The sequence below is a fragment of the Bombyx mori genome, chromosome 18 (genome assembly GCF_030269925.1).
Source record: "Bombyx mori chromosome 18, ASM3026992v2".
Lineage (NCBI taxonomy): Eukaryota > Metazoa > Arthropoda > Insecta > Lepidoptera > Bombycidae > Bombyx > Bombyx mori.
Genome location: NC_085124.1, coordinates 358,429 through 375,025, shown reverse-complemented (window position 1 = coordinate 375,025; position 16,597 = coordinate 358,429). Strand labels below are relative to the sequence as shown.

At 49.3% G+C, this 16,597-nt stretch overlaps 2 protein-coding genes across 2 annotated transcripts; both read left to right on the top strand.

The window, feature by feature from the left end:
• Window positions 1–366: 366 nt before the first annotated feature.
• On the top strand, window positions 367–10,067 carry LOC101735418 (collagenase). Its single transcript, XM_038017175.2, has 5 exons — window positions 367–1,190; window positions 2,652–2,919; window positions 3,006–3,104; window positions 8,629–8,816; window positions 9,903–10,067. Exons 1-5 carry the CDS (start codon window positions 993–995, stop codon window positions 10,002–10,004), a joined length of 855 nt encoding a protein of 284 aa, XP_037873103.1. The 5' UTR covers window positions 367–992; the 3' UTR covers window positions 10,005–10,067.
• A 2,907-nt stretch (window positions 10,068–12,974) lies between these two features.
• Window positions 12,975–14,714, top strand: LOC101741149 (LINE-1 retrotransposable element ORF2 protein). Its single transcript, XM_038017393.1, has one exon. The coding sequence runs from the start codon at window positions 12,975–12,977 to the stop codon at window positions 14,712–14,714; it is 1,740 nt and encodes a 579-aa protein (XP_037873321.1).
• Window positions 14,715–16,597: the final 1,883 nt, after the last annotated feature.

The window sequence follows — 16,597 nt, the reverse complement described above, 5'->3', positions numbered from 1 at the left end:
GAGCTGCAGGCACGACGGAGGCTGCGGTGCTCGATGCAGAAGCTTTGCACGCAGGTACAGGCGACGCAGGAGCAGCGAGCGCGGCGGAGCCCTGGAGAGGGCTCGCAGTGTGATTGGCCTTGAAGGCCAGAAACTCTGAGGCGAGCTGTGGGTGACGAAGTCGGAGGAATTCCGCGAATACAGCGTCCATGATCGCTGAGTGCCTAGGTGGGGCGGCCTCGGGTCTTGAAAACACTCGCCTTGCGGCGAGGCCCCAACTTCTCGGACCTGAGCGGTTCTATTGAACACAGGTGGCGATGCGGCGCAATTACTACAGGACAAAGAAGAACACAACAAAACAGAAATAACAAAAAGAAACAAAAACAATTAAAAACTTCCAAGAAAAACACTTGGTCGGCAGATGTACCACGAACACAAGCCTCGCGAACAATGGCCGGGCTAACAAAAGCCGGGCGAACAAAGGCCGGGCGATCGAGTGGTCGATGAGCACGTCCGCACGTGACGGGTGCCTTTATCGGAATAACGAACGAGTTACGAACATAACTAGAACTATGTGTGGGACAACGATTTAATAGGCTATGGAGAGAACGTAGAGTCCGCTCACGGCTAGAGTGAAGATATTGAAAATAGGGAGCTAGATAGGAAGGAGGTTCTAGGTTCTAGGGAAACTATGATGAACGGACCGTAATGTTTCCGTTGTAAAGATAAACTTTAAACTTTCTAAAAGAGTTACTTGTTGTCTTAATTGGAGCGACTTACTCGCAACCTTATATTATATTATATTATATTACCTAATATATACCTATATATAAACCTATACCAATTATATTACCTAATCAATAAATTAATTAATTTTTTTTTGATCTGATACTTAAAATCCTAATCCATTGCGATAAGATTTGACGAGTTAATTACTATAAAAATCTTCAAGTGTCTGTAAAAAGTCACTTGGAAGTCGAGTTTCTCGCAGTTTATTACACTGTGATCCTAGGATGAGAGGTTTTAATGTATTGGCGCTGCTTGCGCTGGCGACTGCTGCCCATGCCTTCGTACCCATAGAGACCAACTACCATGAGGTGATCGGGATCCCTATGGCGATGGAGCTCAAGAGCGCTGAGGAGGGCGCTGACTTCGACGGCGCCAGGATCGTAGGAGGCAGTGTGGCGGGGCTAGGCACTCATCCACATCTTGTGAGTATATTTACCATTTTATAACAGTGTCTTTTCATTGTAGTTTTTTGCCGTAGATGGGAAGATGATTTCAGGAGGCGTCCTGTCAATCGGTTTTTTTTTTTGTCAGGAGGAAATCGCCGGACTTCCGCCCTTCACTGGGGATGGAGGGCGGGACATGTCGGAGTCGAACCGACTAAAACCTCCTGTCTCTCAACAACCAACGTCCAAACCTCGCATGAGACAAAACTCATGAAAAGGCAAAGGGGGGAAAGTGAAGCATTTAGTGCGGAGCACATCTCTCCCATCACCCTCCCCCTCGGGACGCCGGACTGGCGGTCGTCGGCGCCACGACCACCAGCCCTCTCGGTTGGCAGGCTATCCGAAGCCCGCCTAGATGGCGCCGGTTAGAATGGTCTATCCTACGGAATACCCCGCTGGGTCAGAACCAGCGTGGGTTGAGGATAGCCGGCCTTCCATCACCCGGATGCTCATGCATGAAACGCGTGCAGAGCATCTTGCACGTCGTCTTCTGAGGCCCCCTTCGCCGGTCCCCAGGCCGACATGTGAGGGAGACCCGAAACACTTAGAGGGCCAGGGCTTGGGCGAGATCCGCCTCCCTGGCCCCCGGTCGACGGCGGCGGGCCTGTGCGTCTCTCACGCGCCCCGCCGCCTCCTTCTGCGAGATGATGCACTCGCAGAAGTCGAGCATCGATGCCACAACACTCGGCAACGACAAGTCGTTTCCTATTTTTGCGACGAGGACACGGCGTCACCCCTCCCATGCGGGGCAGGCGACGAGCGTGTGCTCCGCCGTGTCCAAGTCGCAACCACAATGGTGGCACTCTGCCGTCGGCTCGGCTCCGATCCGGTGCAGGAACTCACCGAAGCAACCATGTCCAGTGAGCACCTGCGTGAGCCGGAAAGTGAGGCGTCCTCTGTCACGATTCACCCAATTCACAAGACCCGGGCGAATCGCTTCGACGGTCCTACGACTAGCCGAAGGATCCCAGCCAGCCGTCTGGACCTTGACTCCAGCACAGACCGCCGAGATTGGGCCCTCCGCGCTCTGACCACACTGGGGCTGGGACGTGCCCCGCCCCGGGCGCGAAGGTCAGCCGGCCACTGATAGTCAGCAGCGAGCGCCTCAGCCTCCAGGACCCAAGGCGGCGTCCCAGCCAGTACACACGCCGCCTCGAAGGAGATGGTGCGATAGCCACGGATGACCCTGACCGCGATGTCAACCTGACCGGTCTGGTCAACCAAGTGTTGATTGACTACTTATCGTAGCGTAGAGACATAGCTTCTTCGTGGCCAAAATAGCCAGTGCTGTGTATGCTCCATCATCAGTAAATTACATATTAGTCCTATTTTATAGAGATTCTCAGTTCTTGTAACGCATGTCACACTATTATGTTCTTAAATCTCTTTTATCATACTCTTTAGACTGTACTGAACCGTAGTTACAATCTTCTTCTTAAGGCCGCTATGGTGATTACTCTGACCGACGGTCGCACCTCCATGTGCGGAGCCTCCCTGCTGAGCCACACTCGCTCCGTGACCGCGGCTCACTGCTGGAGGACCAGGAGCGCTCAAGGACGCACGCTTCAATTGGGTTTCGGCACCACTCAGTTCTTCACTGGTGGATTCAGAATTAACACTAACAATGTTCAAATGCACGGCAGCTACAACATGGACAATCTTCACAACGACGTGGCTATGATTATCCACGGACGGGTCGGATACACAAGTCAGTTCAAATGTTCAGTTCAGTCATATACCAATAAAATAAAGTATGGAAAAACAATAATGAACTACACGAGAAACATATTTCAGATGTGATCCAGCCGATCTTCCTGCCCCCCTCACATCTCCTCAACAACCAATTCGTGGGTACCTGGGCCTGGGCTGCTGGTTATGGAAGAACCAGCGACGGTGAGATTTGCTCGATTATTTTACAGAACGCTCGTCATTTATGTTAAGTTTTTGACTGTAAAGAATGAATGTAATAAAATGTGTTAAGAATTGGCAGCTATCAATCGGAAACACACTTTTAAGGTTAGTTGGTCAAATTACTGAAGTTGTATCCAATTTCTTTTCCTGTTGTTTAGGCCGGCCCACTTCCACTTTTTCCCCTTATTTTTTAGTTTATCGAAAGCAGCCCATCCTAGCTGAGTGCGACGCTTTATCTCCCGTTCCTGGCTGTTATTTTATGTATTTGTATGTATTTAGGACGGGAACCTCAGAGGGTCGTCCTGGTTACACTTCTTTTTTTTTTATGATTGAGAGATTACTGGTGGCCCGAAGGCCTTTCCAGTTTCACCAGGACAGGTGGGCGAGCAAGGGCTCAGCCAGGAGGGGTGGGATTTGCTAACAGCTGCCCGAGCGCCTCCGAAGGAGACCTAACAACTCAAGAGCAATTGCTTCGCGAATGAATCTACTACCGGATCGGAATCGCGAGAAGATCCGGCGAGAAACTCAGCGGGCTGATGCATGGGCTAGGTTGCTCGTCGACCTCTTTGTCGAGTTCGACGAGTACGGTTACTGGGGTCCCTAAGCCTGCTCCTAGTATTAGAGCTGAAGGCATCTAATGCAAAGGTTATTGGATCTGATGGATCCGTATGGACGTGTCTAGGGCGTCGACGGTGACTGGCTCCTGCGTGATCAGGATTCGGGGAGTAGTCAGCGGCGGCAACGATAAGGCGATTATCATGACGCATAGCCTTATCGAAGTACCGTTCCGACGCTGACCTCATGTATTTCTGGATAGATTCGAGGCCCAGGTCATCGTGTAGGTCAACGTTCCTCACGAACCACGGAGCTCCGACGGCTAACCTGCAAAAGCGGGATTGTAGAGATTGGAGGGTGTCTATGTGTGTGCGGGCCGCGTGAGCGAACACCACACTCGCGTAAGTCATGACGGGCCTTATGCAAGTTTTGTAAAGTGTCACCTTGTTCCGAAGGGACATTTTACTCCGCTTACAGATCATGGTGTAGAGTCTACCGAGAATGTACGCGGCACGGTCACGGACTGATTTTATATGCGGGCGGAATGTCATCGATGCATCCAGGGTAACGCCCAGGTACTTGACCTTCCTGGCCCAGGGTATGGGTTGTCTAAAGAGAGCAATCGGGGGTGTGAGATTCCTCCTCCTAATCCGGGAGGAAATCCGTGTGGAGTTTCCCCTCTGAAATAGCACCGCAGTACTTTTCGCTGGGTTGATGTCTATGCGCCATTTTCGGAACCACTGTCCTAGGGCTAGGGCTGCGCTCTGAAGCTTCTTCGCGATTAGGAACTTGTTTCTACTGGAATAGTAAACAGTCGTGTCGTCGGCGAATAAAGCTAAATGGGTCGGCGGCGACCGGGGAATATCGTTAACGAATAAGCTAAATAGGAGGGGTGAGAGGACAGAGCCTTGCGGGACTCCAGCTGTGAGAGATCGTGGGGAGGAGCAGGTTCCCTCGACTCGATATCGAAAAGAGCGGTTCGACAAGAATTCCCGTATGGTGAGCACGAGACTATCCGGCACGCCCATGTTGAATAGTTTCAAAATCAAACCGTTGTGCCAGACTTTGTCGAACGCTTTTGCGACGTCGAAAAAGAGAGCTCCCGTGTATAACGGTTTTGGTCGATTAATCCCCACAAGAATGTGCTCCGTGAGGCGGTGCACCTGTTGAACGCATGAGTGATTTGTACGGAATCCGAATTGTTCATCGATGAGAATGCTCTTGGATGAGACGAAGTCTCTGAGGCGTTTGTAGAGCAGACGCTCATACAGTTTGCCTAGAGACATGAGGAGGCTAATCGGGCGGTAGCTCGTCGGATGACTTTTTGGTTTACCGGGTTTATGTATGCCGATAACGTCCGCTTCTTTCCACACCGCGGGAAAGATACAGTTCGCCATAGCGGCATTGAAAATAGATGCCAACATCACGATGAGTTGGACGGGTAGAAGTTTAATAACGCGGTTGGATATACCGTCGGAACCGGGAGCCTTGCGAGGACGTAGATCTTTGAACAGGTCTTTAACTTCCATCGGAGTGACAGGTGGTAACGCATCCGAGGGTGGCAAGGAGACTCTGAGTTCTACCTCACTGTCTACTAACTCTACATGAACAGGGTCCACGGATTGAGTGCTGGGCGTGCACTGGGTTTGCAATGTATCGGCCAGCAGCTCTGCTTTTTCGTCATCATCGAACGCCGCGAGTCGGCCTGAGGGGCCTACGAGGGGGGGGCATAGTTACTACCGTATCCGATTTGAGAGTACGAGCTTAGCGGTAGTAAGACCTTTGGGAGGGCGCGAGTCCTTCTAAGAAATCAGACCATCTGGCATGTTGGACTTCGGCGATGCGAGACTTTACGTCGCGTTGTAGGGCACGCATTCGAATACGATTTTCCGCGGTAAGATACCTGTCGTAGGCGCGTATCGAGGCGTTCTTAGCTCTAAGGAGTTCCCTAATATCGTCGGACAATTTGAAGCGGTGAAGGAAGTCCTCCGCTACAACTTGTTTCGATGACCTATCTAATGTCGAGGTGATGTGTGACGTTAAGATGTCTATGGCTTTAGCGGTATCTTGAGGAGACGGGGTAGAGTCCGGACTAAACGGGAGCGATGGTGGATCAGATTCAGCCAGGCTGATGCCCAGCGTGTGCCAATCCACCACAGTCCTCGTGACGGGAACGGAATCGGGAGCGCGACCGAGCTTCATAACGACGGGACGGTGGTCTGAATCTAACTCTGAAACTACTTCGATCGAGTGTAAGCGCAGAGTTACGTATTTTAATAAAGCTATGTCGAGTATATCCGGGCGATGCGCGATATTTAGCGGGTAGTGAGTCGGGGTTAGCGGAGCGACGATATCGAAGGCGAGATCATCGACTAACGCGTCAAGCCGCCTGCCATTCGGGGTTGTGGTGTGTAAGTTCCACCTGATGTGTTTACAATTTAGGTCGCCCGCCAGAATGACAGAGCTCCCCATGCGGAGCAGCGCCTCGATATCACTGCTTAGAACGATTTTATCCGGTGGAAGATAAACGGACGCGATAACGATCGGCGCGTGTCCAGTCAGTGAGATTCGGCATACTGATGCTTCGATGTTAGAAAGCGCGGGGGGGTCGAGTGGGACGCAATGCAGGGCTCACTGCTCGCACCACGAGCAGTGAGCCTGTCGTTCCTAACCATGTTATAGTTCGCGATTTTAGGATTGCGGCGCGCGGGCTTAAGCAGGGTCTCCTGCACCAAAAAGATGTCAATTTGATGGTCACGCAAAAAATCACAAATCTGATCACGTTGATTTGCGAGACCGTAAGCGTTAAAAAATCCTATCGTTACGGATAGGGGCTTGATTCTACTTATGTACGCCATTGTTTACCGGCGGAGTGAGGGGAGGACGTACGTATTTAACGATGCGTATACGTCAGCGTATTCTTGGACAACGGCGATGAAGTGTTGTGCAGTGGAGGCGGCGCGAATGGCGTCGCCCAAAGCATTAACGCGATCAAAGTTGATCGACTGAAAAAAGTCGATCGCTAGAGCGAGATTGTCGGACGCGGTCGGAGAGCAGGTCGCGGGGGAGGGACGAGTCGCGGGGGAGGGACGTATCGCGGGGGTGGGACGAGTCGTGGGGGAGAGAGTTGTAGCCGTGTTCATGTACGGCAACGGTTTAGCCCAGGCTGAGACGCTGGGCACCGACGCCGGCACGAAAGCAGGCTTAGCCTTAGGCACAGAGGGTGCCGTGGCTTTGATGTCTGGGCCGAAAGCTCGGAGGCGGTTTTGGCGGGCGACGCGGCGATTTATTTTAGGGGCTCGGAGGCAACCACGGTAATTCGCGGGGTGACCCTGTGTTCGGCACAGGACGCAGCTAGGCGGTTCCGTTGCGGTTTTTTGATCACGAGTGCAAAGGCTCGTGGCGTGATCGCCCAAACACTTGACGCATCGGGAGCGCGCGTGACAATTACGGGAAGAGTGCCCGTACAACTGACAGTTATGGCACTGGCTCGGAGTGCCTTTTTTATGGGGGGTTTCGACGGTTATTCCGGAAAGCCTACAGACTGTTCGTACGTTGAATATTTGCTTGCCCTCGGGGGTAGGCTGGAGAGTGACGAGAACCATATTGTATGGCTCCCTCCCGCGTCCTGTGTGCATGCGGTGCACGGAATTGACCGGCAGACCTTGTTCTAGAAGGTCGGCCTTGACGAGATCGGCATCTAATTCCTTTGGGATGCCGCGTATGACCGCGCGAAGTTCACGCTCCTCCTGAAGCGTATAAGTGTGGAAACTTATACGCTCCTTTCGGAGATAGCTTGAGAGGGCCCTATGGTCGTCGGGTGTCGTTACCTTAATTTGAATCCCGTTCGCGAGGTTACGGGCGCTGATAAAATTAATTTTTTTGGCCTGAAGGGCCAGGGAAACTCGGTCCCAAGCTGCCTTCTCTTGAAGGATTACCGGGGGAGGGGTCTGAGTTTTATTTTTTGCCACTGGACGCGGCGACGGTGTGGCACGGGCAGGGGGAGCGACGGGGGTCGAAGGGCGAGGGCGCGACGTGTTTGCGGCTTTACTAATTTTAGCGGCCGCGGGACTCGGGACTCCGCAGCGCGCTTCTTACCCTTTTGTACCAGGGTGAATCCATCCGTCAATGAGGCGGGGGCGAGATCGACCTCCATGTCCGAGTCAGAGTCGGAGGACGAGGAGGCAGCAGGCTCGGGAGCAGGCGACCTACGGGCAGATGCAGGACGTCCGTCGGACCCTACGGAATCCGCGGATGATCGCGCCAGGGGAGCGGCGGCCACGGCGGACGACGCAGCAGTTTTACCCACTAGTATAGGCGACGCGGGAGCGGCAGGCATGACGGACGCTGCGGTGTACGACGCGGGAGCGACGAGCTCGGCGGAATCCACGAGAGGGCTCACGGCGTGATCGGCCTTGAAAGCCAGAATCTCAGAAGTGAGCTTTGGGTGGCGAAGTCGGAGGAATTCTGTAAATAAAGCTTCCATGATGTCTGACCCAGGTGGGGCTATCCCGGGTCTTAAACACACTCGCCTTGCGGCGAGGCCCCAACTTTTCGGTACTTATCGGTTCGATTGAACACAGGTGGCGATGCGGCACAATTACTGCAGGAAAAAGAAAGAACAACAAAAAAAAAGGAAAAAACAAAAATAAACCAAAACAAAATAAACACTTCCAGGAACACACTTTGTCGGCAGATGCGCCACGAACAAAAGCCGGGCGAACAAAGGCCAGGCTAACAATAAAACCAGGCGAACAATGGCCGGGCGATTGAGTGGTCGATGAGCACGTCCGCAGGCGGCGGGTGCTTCTGTCGGACTCGGTTACACTTCTGTCTCTCCGCGGCTTGTTCACGATTAGAATCAAACACTAATACTTAACTCAAACAAAAATATATTTAATCTAAGGAGTACATAAGATCTGTCTATAATATATATTATTTTGTACATTAGCAAGTGGTAGTAACACCCGGAAGCATCAAGTGGCTCTTCAAGTGATCACCAATGCAGACTGCGCGCGTACTTTCGGTAACGGTGTCATCGCGTCGACCCTCTGCGTGAACACCCAGGGGGGGCGCAGCACCTGCCGCGGAGACTCCGGTGGACCCCTCGCTTTCACGTATGGAGGACGTCGCACCCTGGTCAGTTCACTACACATTTACCGTTAGCCTATCATCTTATAAAGTTTTATCAGTTTTAGTGCAGTCTTATCATTACAAAGTGAGCGTTCGTTGAAGTGGGTTTTTTTATTTACAACTAGCTGACCCGGCAGACTTCGTAGTACCTCAATCGATAAATAAAAGACCTAAACCTTTGTATAAAATAAACTTAAAAGGAATCCGTCCGACGGGGGACACATCAAAGGGAAAACAAAATTGTTATTTTTATTTAATTCCGAGCATTTACATATTTATCTACCTTTTAAACCTTCTATGGACTTCCACAAATAATTCAAGACCAAAATTAGCCAAATCGGTAAAGCCGTTCTCGAGTTTTAGCGAGACTAACGAACAGCAATTCGTTTTTATATAGATAGATAGATAGATAGATATGGATGGGTAAATGAGCCTTGTGTTAACCGGTTGCTGGAACTCAGAGACCTCACACAGCGGATGCCGCCACCCACCTCGAGACGTGGGGTCGCAAAATCAATAATAATGTATAACGGCTGTCCGACCCTTCGACCGCACAGGTATAGGCAAATATCATACACTACCGTCAGTAATTAAGCAAATCATAACTTGATTACACCATGTATACCATCGCCATTGAAATCTCCACCTAATGGGAGTGCGCGGTGTATATGAGACTGCTTCTGGCCGAAGCGGATAGAATGCGATAGAGATAAGAAACTCAGTAAGCGACGTTCTTGCACAATTCACCCGAGCGGCCGAGCCCCACCCGTGAGAAGAACCTGGAGGAGTACGCACGAGCCTACGTCTGCCGTCACGGTAGCGGCGTATCAAGCTGCCCCGGGTGCTCCCGCTAATGTTCCGCGATACTTCGTTAGACATGAACCAAACCAGATCAAAACGTAGTACTGCTAACCGGACGCTCTTTATTAACTAAGCCCCAAACTCAACTGCTGAGAGAGGCTGCCCTCCACAGTTTTTGGAGCTGGGCATAAGAACTCCTCTTGGCCCTTTTCTCTTTTGTTACATGCATCACATTGAAATATCATAGATCATGGACATTACTGGACCGCTGTCATTTGTAACTGTTTACAGATCGGGATCACCTCGTTTGGCGCTGCTCAATGTCAGCGGGGACATCCGGCTGGTTTCGCCAGGGTCACCTCGTTCGCTTCTTGGATACGTGCTAGACTCTAGATGATTTACAAAATAAGCGTATAATAACGATTTACAAAATAAACGTATTTATTTTTCACTGAATATCAACTTTTGTTTAGAAGACCTTTATATATTCACACATGCCCGGATTCCTCCTCGTCCCTACAGGACACAGTTGAATACATAGACATCCTGATAAATCACTTGTACACCGCGATAGGCAATGCGTATCACCAAGTCAACGTGACACAGGACTTTTGACGTGACAACGTCTTATAATTCGATGGAGCTGGCTGCACGCACGAAAAAACATTACTCATGCGGCGTTACCTCGCTCTGAGGCGTTCCATTTAAGGCTTGAAGTTCAAGCGAGAGCGCGCAACGAGCGACAATTGATTCGACATCTGTCTCTCTCCTACTTGAGTGAGCGATGCATCCGTGTGGACACCTGCTATACAATAATACATTTACATGTTTTCGTCAAGTATGAAGTTCAGTGAAAAGTGAATGTGGTGTCACTTGTCCATACAAATTATCTATCAAACAAATAAAATTAAAATTTTCTTTTGAAAAATGAAGCCATTTCATCAGTATTTTCTTATGACGTTGTCAACGTTCATCTATCGTCAGCAAACCGACTTTACAGACAAACGATTTTTTCAATCACATCAGATTGCCTCCCGAGTTTAGGAACCCCATAAGAGTTAGAGACAGGAAAACAGGATAATCCGGACTTACGGTCTTTATACCCGATGTCAAATCTCGTCAAAGTGAAGCCCGAAATACAATTATTTAGAAGGACTCGCACCCTCTCACCAAGCATACTTACTGGCGACAAGCTAGGACCCTCAAATCGGGAACTCTCGCCACTATACCTCCTCTCATAAGCCCTTCAGGTCAACCCCCGTCTTTTAATGACGACCAGGAGACAAAATTACTGGCGGATGCACTGCAAGAGCAGAGCATCAGCAGTCCTCCAACCGTGGACCTCGAACACCGAGTTAGTAGACATTGAGGTCGAATGTAGACTCCTTGCCACCTTCAGACGCGCCACTTCCATTACCGTTAACGAAGTCAAGGAAGAAATCGCGAAATTACAACCTTGAAAAGCCCCCGGATCCGACGGAATACATAGCCGCGTCTTAAAAATTTTACCCGCCCAACTGATAATCATGTTGGTCTCCATTTAGAATGCCGCTATGACGAACTGCATCTTTCCTGCAGTGTGGAAAGAAGCGGACGTTATCGTTATACATAAAATCTGAAAAACCTAAAAACGAACCCGCGAGTTATCGCCCGATCAGCCCGGCGCCCCTGGGAGTTGGGACTTCATCACTTCGAAAAGCCTCCAGATCAACGAATAGTTCGGATTCAGTGCGAAGTAGTTGTGCATCCAAAAAGTGCATTGCCCTGCATCTTGAAGCTAGGATAACCCCTCGAGGCTACTAGCTAGGCAAAAAAAATCATAAAACGTAGTTACCGATGAACCTCCGAAGAAGTTTTAATTTTAATTTTTTTATTGCTTACATGTGTGGACGAGTTCACAGCCCACCTGGTGTTAAGTGGTTAGTGGAGCCTATAGACATCTACAACGTAAATGCGCCACACACCTTGAGATATAAGTTCTAGTATAGTTAGAAGTAGTAGTTAGAAGTCGTCGTGGCCTAAAGGATAAGACGTCCGGTGCATTCGTGTGTAGCGATGCACCGGTGTTCGAATCCCGCAGGCGGGTACCAATTTTTCTAATGAAATACGTACTCAAGAAATGTTCACGATTGACTTCCACGGTGAAGGAATAACATCGTGTAATAAAAATCAAACCCGCAAAATTATAATTTGCGTAATCACTGGTGGTAGGACCTCTTGGGAGTCCGCACGGGTAGGTACCACCACCCCGCCTATTTCCGCCGTGAAGCAGTAATGCGTTTCGGTTCGAAGGGTGGGGTAGCCGTTGTAACTATACTGAGACCTTAGAACTTATATCTCATGGTGGGTGGCGCATTTACGTTGTAGATGTCTATGGGCTCCAGTAACCACTTAACACCAGGTGGGCTGTGAGCTCGTCCACCCATCTAAGCAATAAAAAAAAAATAAAAAAAAGAAAAAAAAAAAAACCTGGGAAAATCGAAATAGTTTGCAGAGAGATGGAAAGTTGTGACCTGGATGTGATGGGCTTAAGTGAGACTCACCTCAGAGAGTCCGGTCATCTTGTCATGGCATCGGGTAAGCTGAGACTCAGTGCAGGTAATCAGTCATAAAACAGCTTCAGCGGCGTTGGGTTTCTAGTATCAAAGAGAATGCGTGGCAGGATGATCGGGTACAATGCAGTCAATGACAGAATCATTGCACTAAAACTATCTGCCCACCCTTATCCCATCAACATCGTACAAGTATATGCACCGACCTCGAATTCAAACCAGGATGAAATAGACTCTTTCTACAACAGCTTGGGGAAAGTCTACCAAGATATCCCAAAGAGGGGGTCGGGACCGGGGTCGTATCCGTGACCTGGCCCCCTAAGAGCTAGGGGTCCCACCCGTTTTGTGCGGGGAGAGACCCAGACGTGGGGTGGCGTGCTTGCACGCTCACCCGCAACAGGAAGCCGGGTGATGGCAGACCGCGTTCCCCCGACCGCTCTGGGGGAAGGTGTAACGCGGCGCCATCAAAGCGGGCTCTCGGCCCGCTGAACGAGGGAACCGGTGGTCGTTTCGCTGGCGGCCACCGGTCCGGCGTCCGTGGGACGGTGGGATGGATGTAATGTGCTCTGCGTCAACCCTGTCCCGCCGTTTCAATAGCCCCGACTGGGCTCCGGCCCGGTCCGAGGTAGGGCGCCGGTTGTGAGCGGCAGGAGTTTTTAGTGAGGTTCAACTCCCACATACCCCACCTGCCGCGCGGGTGGGGATCCGGCGATTTTCTCCTGTGGAAAAAAAAAAAAAAAAAAAAGATATCCCAAAGAAGGAAGTCACAATTCTCATGGGAGATCTCAATGCCAAGATAGGCAATACGCTAATGGATGACCATGTTCGTGGCATAGTCGGGAAATTCGGGCTAGGGACTCGTAACGAGCGAGGGCAGTTACTCCTCGACTTCTGTGCGGAAAACAATGTTTCAATCATGAACACCCACTTCCAGCATCATCCTCGAAGGTTGTATACATGGATCTCCCCTAACGGTCAACATAGGAACCAGATTGACTATGTCATGATAGGGAAACGATGGAAATCATCTGTCCTGAATGTTAAGACGAGACCAGGTGCAGATTGTGGCAGTGACCACCAACTACTTGTTGCAAAAGTTAAAATCCGTCTTAAGTCAATCAAACAGCAGAAACCTAGGAAGGTGGTGGACATATCGGGTCGAGCGCAGGAGTTGTTTGCCAATGCCATTAAGGAGCGGTTGCGTGATTTTGCCGTAGATCCCTTCGACTCTGCAAATGTTACCTGGGAACAGTTGAAACAGGTAACCTTGCAGACAGCGAGCGAAGTCGTCGGAACACAAGCAATAGAACAACCTAAATCACCTTGGATGTCCGAAGAAACATGGTCAGCTATCGTCAAAAGAAAAGCCCGAAAGGAGGATGGTCTTACGACTGACGCAGATAAGCATGAGTACAGACTGCTGCATCATGAAGTCCAAAGACTTTGCAGACGTGACAGAGATGCCTATATAAGTGCTGTCTGCGACGACATTCAAAGGGATTCTGAACGCATGCATTCTAAGGACATGTTCCGCAGAGTGAAGCTGTTGGCCAAAGAGTACAAGCTGAAAACCTGGACTATTGAGGACGACCGTGGTAACCTCATCATTAACAGGCAGGCTGCGCTGGACAGATGGAGGAGATACAGCGAACAGCTATATAGCGAAAAGGGCTGCAATGATATTGAAGAAAGGGTGGACTATAACCAACATGAGCCAGATATCCTTCTTCAAGAAGTTGAGGCAGCAATCAATAGGCTGAAGCAAAAAGCATGCGGAAGGGACAGCGTAACCGCTCTAATGTTAAAGAGCCTAGGCTCGGATGGTGCCAAGATTTTACACTCCATTTGCCAGAAAGTATGGCGTACTGGCCAGTGGCCTGAAGACTGGACGGAATCAATATTAATTCCTCTCCATAAAAAAGGCTCCACGCGCAAATGTGAGAACTACAGGACTATCTCCATAATCTCGCATGCCAGTAAAATTCTCCTCCATATTATCAATAAAAGACTGGAGAGTTTTATCAGTAGGCAAATCGCAAAAGAGCAAGCGGGTTTTGTTAAGGGTCGAGGAACCAGAGAGCAGATCTTAAACATAAGGCAGTTGATCGAAAAGGCAAGGGAGTTCAACGTCCCGATGGCTCTCTGCTTCATTGACTACGCCAAGGCTTTTGACTGCATCAACTGGAAGAAAATGTTCGACGTGATGCAAGAGATGGGAATACCGGACCACCTCGTCTCCCTTGTTCAGACTCTATATATGGATGGAATTACGAGAGTCAGAATGGACAATGAGTTTTCCCATCCATTTAAGCCCGAACGTGGAGTCAGACAGGGGTGTATTCTTTCCCCACAACTCTTCAACCTCATCGGTGAACACATTATGAGGCTCGTTCTGGAGAACTGGGAGGGGGGTATTCGTGTAGGAGGCCACCGAATTAGTAATCTTCGTTTCGCTGATGATACCACTATAATCGGTACCTCGGAGCGAGAGTTGCATGAGCTTCTGAGGAGAGTGGAAGTCGTTAGCAAAGATCTAAAAGACAAAAACTAAAGACTTTGCCTCAACCGATCCAAAACGAAATTGATGTTTGTCGATAGAGCTGGCACAATGACACGCACTCACGAACTGCGTGACCTGGACGTGGTGCAGGAATTTGTGTACTTGGGGTCATTAATATCCAGTGACGGTGATTGTGACAGGGAGGTGGTCAGGAGGGCCCAGATATCAAAATCAGCCGTGAAGCGATTGGAGAAGATTTGGAGAAATCGCAGCATAAACAAAAAAACTAAGATAAAGCTCATGAGAACCCTTATCTTCTCCATATTCTTGTACGCTTCTGAGACGTGGACCCTCAAGGGCCGTACCCGATCGAGAATTGACGCATTTGAAATGTGGTGTTGGCGCAAAATGTTGGGCGTATCATGGACGGAGCGCCGAACAAATGTGTCAGTTCTCGAGGAGCTAAACGTCAAGACCCGTCTATCTACAATCTGCATGCAGCGTCTCCTCAAATACTTCGGACACGTGGCCCGACAAAATCCCGAGAACTTGGAAAAATTAATAGTTGTAGGTCACGTGGAAGGAAAGAGAAGTCGAGGAAGATTGCCAACCAGGTGGACGGATATTATCAAGGAGGCCACAAACACCAGCGTCCCGGGCGCCATTAAGCAGGCCGAATGCAGGCAGCATTGGAGGAAGCTGGTGCAAAAACTGGACCAAGGTGGTCACGACCCTCAGCAATGAGGAAACAACAGAGAAGAAGTTTACCCTAATAATGGATGCCCTAACATCGGACATACAGGAGGAGGCGCCCTGCTTTTTGCTTTTCGCCGACGATATTGTTCTCGTTGATGAGGAAGGGCTTGAGGTACAGAGGAGACTGGCAAAATGGCAAGAAAGGTTAGAAAAGGTAAGTCTAAAGATCAGATGAACAAAAACTGAGCACATGTTCTGTGACTTTGGTGGTTCTTCAGACTTCACGCCAATCGCCTTAGATATTGTATCCCTGTCTGCTCCCTCCGACTTCTAGTACCTCGGCTCTATACTCCAGAACGCCGGCAACATAGACCGTGATGTAGCGAGCTGAATAAACGCTGCTTGGGTGAAATGGAGGCAGGTCTCTGCAACAGCATGCAATCGTGGAAAGCCCCTTAAGCTTAAAGAGAGTTTTTACAAAACGATATTTTGGCTTGTCGTGCTCTATGGGTCGGAATGTTGGTCGACGAAAGTAAGGCATGAAAGAGGAGTGCATACGTCAGAGTTGCGAATGTTAGGATGAATGGGTGGATTGACAAGAAGGACAAGAGAAGGAACGAGTTTGTAGCGTGATATATTGGCACATCAAGTCGCATTAGGGCCTCGGATGTCATCGGGCGCAATCGGAATTCGCGAACGCGCGGGTTTCGCGTCCCTGACGTTTTCTCTTCTTTTTAATATAATAATATTGTACACATACAAATTTAGGGATGGCGATTCTTTCCAAAAAAGATCGATTTTTAAATCGATTCGAATCGTAACCTGATAAATCGATTCATAAAAAAATCGAGGTCTAAAAAATCGAGTTTTTTTAAATTTGTATTTACAATGTAAATATAAATCCATTTTATGAAAAACAAAAATGATACCTTAATAAACAATCTCTGGGATCTCTTATCAGTAAAATCAGGAATTTATTAGTTCAGGGAATTCGATAATTACAATTATTTTTATTACCATATCAAAATATCAGATCAGATATAAAAGAAGACATTTATTTTCTAAATGTATTTGTTACATTAAAAAGTTAAGAGAGTAGATAACAATAGCTTATAGTTCCCAATGCTTCATATCTAAGCTTTTTAAAAACAACAATTTGTCAAGTCTAATGGGATCCAAGCGGTTCCGCTCATTACTTGCGATGTTGCCGGCAATCGAAAAAAGGCGCTCACAGGGAA